Source organism: Leucopleurus acutus, assembly GCF_964270905.1.
Source record: "Leucopleurus acutus genome assembly, chromosome: 4".
Classification (NCBI taxonomy): domain Eukaryota; kingdom Metazoa; phylum Chordata; class Mammalia; order Artiodactyla; family Delphinidae; genus Leucopleurus; species Leucopleurus acutus.
This window is the reverse complement of record NC_139146.1, coordinates 20125847-20128194: the sequence shown is the minus strand read 5'-3', so window position 1 is coordinate 20128194 and position 2348 is coordinate 20125847. Positions and strand designations below refer to the sequence as shown.

General features: G+C 49.1%; 1 protein-coding gene across 1 annotated transcript; it reads right to left on the bottom strand.

Annotated features, from left to right (window-relative positions):
• Positions 1–686: 686 nt before the first annotated feature.
• LOC309961089 (lysine-rich nucleolar protein 1-like) lies at positions 687–2061 on the bottom strand (the record flags this gene model as incomplete). Its single annotated transcript, XM_082838128.1, is given in 4 exon segments — positions 687–734; positions 736–888; positions 890–1873; positions 1876–2061. Coding segments are annotated over 4 exon segments (1344 nt in total). The 5' UTR covers positions 2035–2061.
• Between the last annotated feature and the right edge of the window lie 287 nt (positions 2062–2348).

Sequence of the window (2348 nt, the reverse complement as noted above, 5' to 3'; positions counted from 1 at the left end):
TTCCCAGCAGCAGAGGAAGCTCAGCCACATCCGCTTGGTGGCAATCCAGAGGCCTCTTTGCCTATGGCTACTCCAAGAAGGGGGAGGGAAAATGAGCTTGCTTCTCCCTGTTTACATTAATCCTGCTTCCTGTTTGAGTTTTAGGCATGTAAAAAGCTTCTGTTTCCTCAGTTGAGACATTTTAATCCTCAATGAGTATTCTGGGTGAAATTCCCTAGAGGGGACATTCAGTGTGGTGAACAGTGACATCGGTCTTGGGGCACAAAAGTGCACTTGGCACTTACTGGTTGGGTGACCCCAGGCAATGTTATTACTTCATTCCTGAACTTCAGTTTCCTCATCTATAAGATGGGGATAATAATAGCACCTGTTTCAGAATCATGAAGATTAAATACATTAATGCAAGGGAGACATATGTGCCTGGCACACAGTAAGCACTAGACGAGTGTGAGCTACTGCTATTGATACTCACTGTCTTCAACAGGGATGGAAGCTTCACACAGAAAACAGTAGGTTTCAGCCACTCACATGTTCTCCTGGTTCCTGAAACGAGCTGCCCTCACCCCAGTTTTTCCAAGCACATCAACATAGTTGTCCTTTTTCTCTGCAGGAGTTCGATTCGAGACAACTGTCCTATGGCTTTCATCTGCATAACAGAACCGCTTTGGGGGACAACACAGGAGAGTTTAACCTTCAAACCTGATTGACTTGGATGCATTCCTGTCAATATAAAAGATTTTTGTCCAGAACCGTGGAGAAGCCAAGGCCGGCCCTCCGGTTGTACTTCCAGCTCATGGCCCGGTCGTAGTCTTGCTGCAGATTCTGCTGCAGGGTGTCGGCCACCTTCTTGCTGAGGGCCATGCTGGGCCTGCCGACCATGTTAGGGGGGGTGACTGAATGAAGGGGACAGATTCTTAAAGCCACGCATGAGTTTGAGAAATTTTAGTTTCTGTTCCTCATTTTCAAAGCCAGCAGTATCCCATTGGCCAAACTGAGTTCCCGTCTGCTTCCTGGTGTCAGAAGCTTCCGTCCTGCCCGACTCACGATCGATCTCTTCTTGCAAGGCCTTTCGCCTCACCTGGTCTATGTGCGCCTCGTCCATGTTACCCTTCTTTTCCAACACTACCTCCAAGTCCGTGTCTGGCTGCTCCTCCCAAGGTTCTCCTGCTCCTCTGCTCTCCTGCCTCTTCTTCTTCCTCTTCAGAGCGGGCTCCTCAGTGTCTGCCTGCTCTGCCTTTTTCTTGGACTTCATTTTCTTCTTCACAGGGGCCTTGGGGTCATCTCCTATTGGGATGTATTCTGGAGCTTCAACTTTGACTGACTTCTTTTTACTTCCTTTCCTACGGCTGCTCTCCACAGACCTGGAGAGCTCAGGGTGCCCCAGGGGGGTATCTCCCTCCTGGTGGGTTTTCTTTTTCTTCTTCATCTTCATGTTGTGCTCCCTGGGGCTCCGCTGCTTCCGCTTCCGTCCCGAGGCTGCCTGCTCAGGGACGCCACCTTTCCCAGCTGAGCAAGTGTGCAAAGCGTCCCTGGCCTCGCAGAACCAAGGGTCCCTGGCTGAGACGGCTGGAGCTCCCTGCGCCTTCTTCTCCTTCTTGTGTTTTCTGAGCTTCTTGCCAGCTCTGGTCACCCCCTCGCCCCGCCTGGGGTCTGGGGAGGTCTTCGCCCTTGAGCCAGGGGACACGGACTTTCTCTTCTTCTTCTTTTCCCTACCGAGGGACTCAGATGGACCAAGTGCCTGCTTCCTGGGGCTGGGAGATGGCTCAATCCGTCTGGCACGTAACATGGTCTCAGGTTCTAGGGGCTCCTCGCAGACGGTGCTGTGGCCCTTCTTTTTCTTCATTAGAGGCATTTCGGGTGCCTGCTCTTGGACCAGGGTGATGTGGCTCTTGTGGGACAAACCTCCGCAAAATAACTGTCACTGTTTAAAACCGAGTGTTGAGTCTCTGGTTCTTTAACTACCTTCTTTTTCTTCTTCTTCTTTTTCTCTGGGAGCCCAAAGCCCAGGTCTCCCTTGTGAGTCTTAGTGATCATTCCCGAAGGCCAAACTTCCCCGCCTCCACGTGAGAGCCCGTTCCGCCGTCCAAAGTAATTATTGATAGGTAAGGGTGTACTATTGTCATTTGTTGTTTTGTTTTTGGGTTTTTTGGTAGATTCATTGTTTCTTCTTATCCTGCTGGTTTCTTTTGTGATTAGATGACTTTCATTGTCTGTATTTTGACTTTTTATTCTTTTTGTATAATTACTACATGATTTTTCCCCCCCTTGGGTTATAATGAGGCTTATGTAAAATATCTTAAGATGATAATACCCTATTTTAAACTGATAACAACTTAACTTTGAGAGCA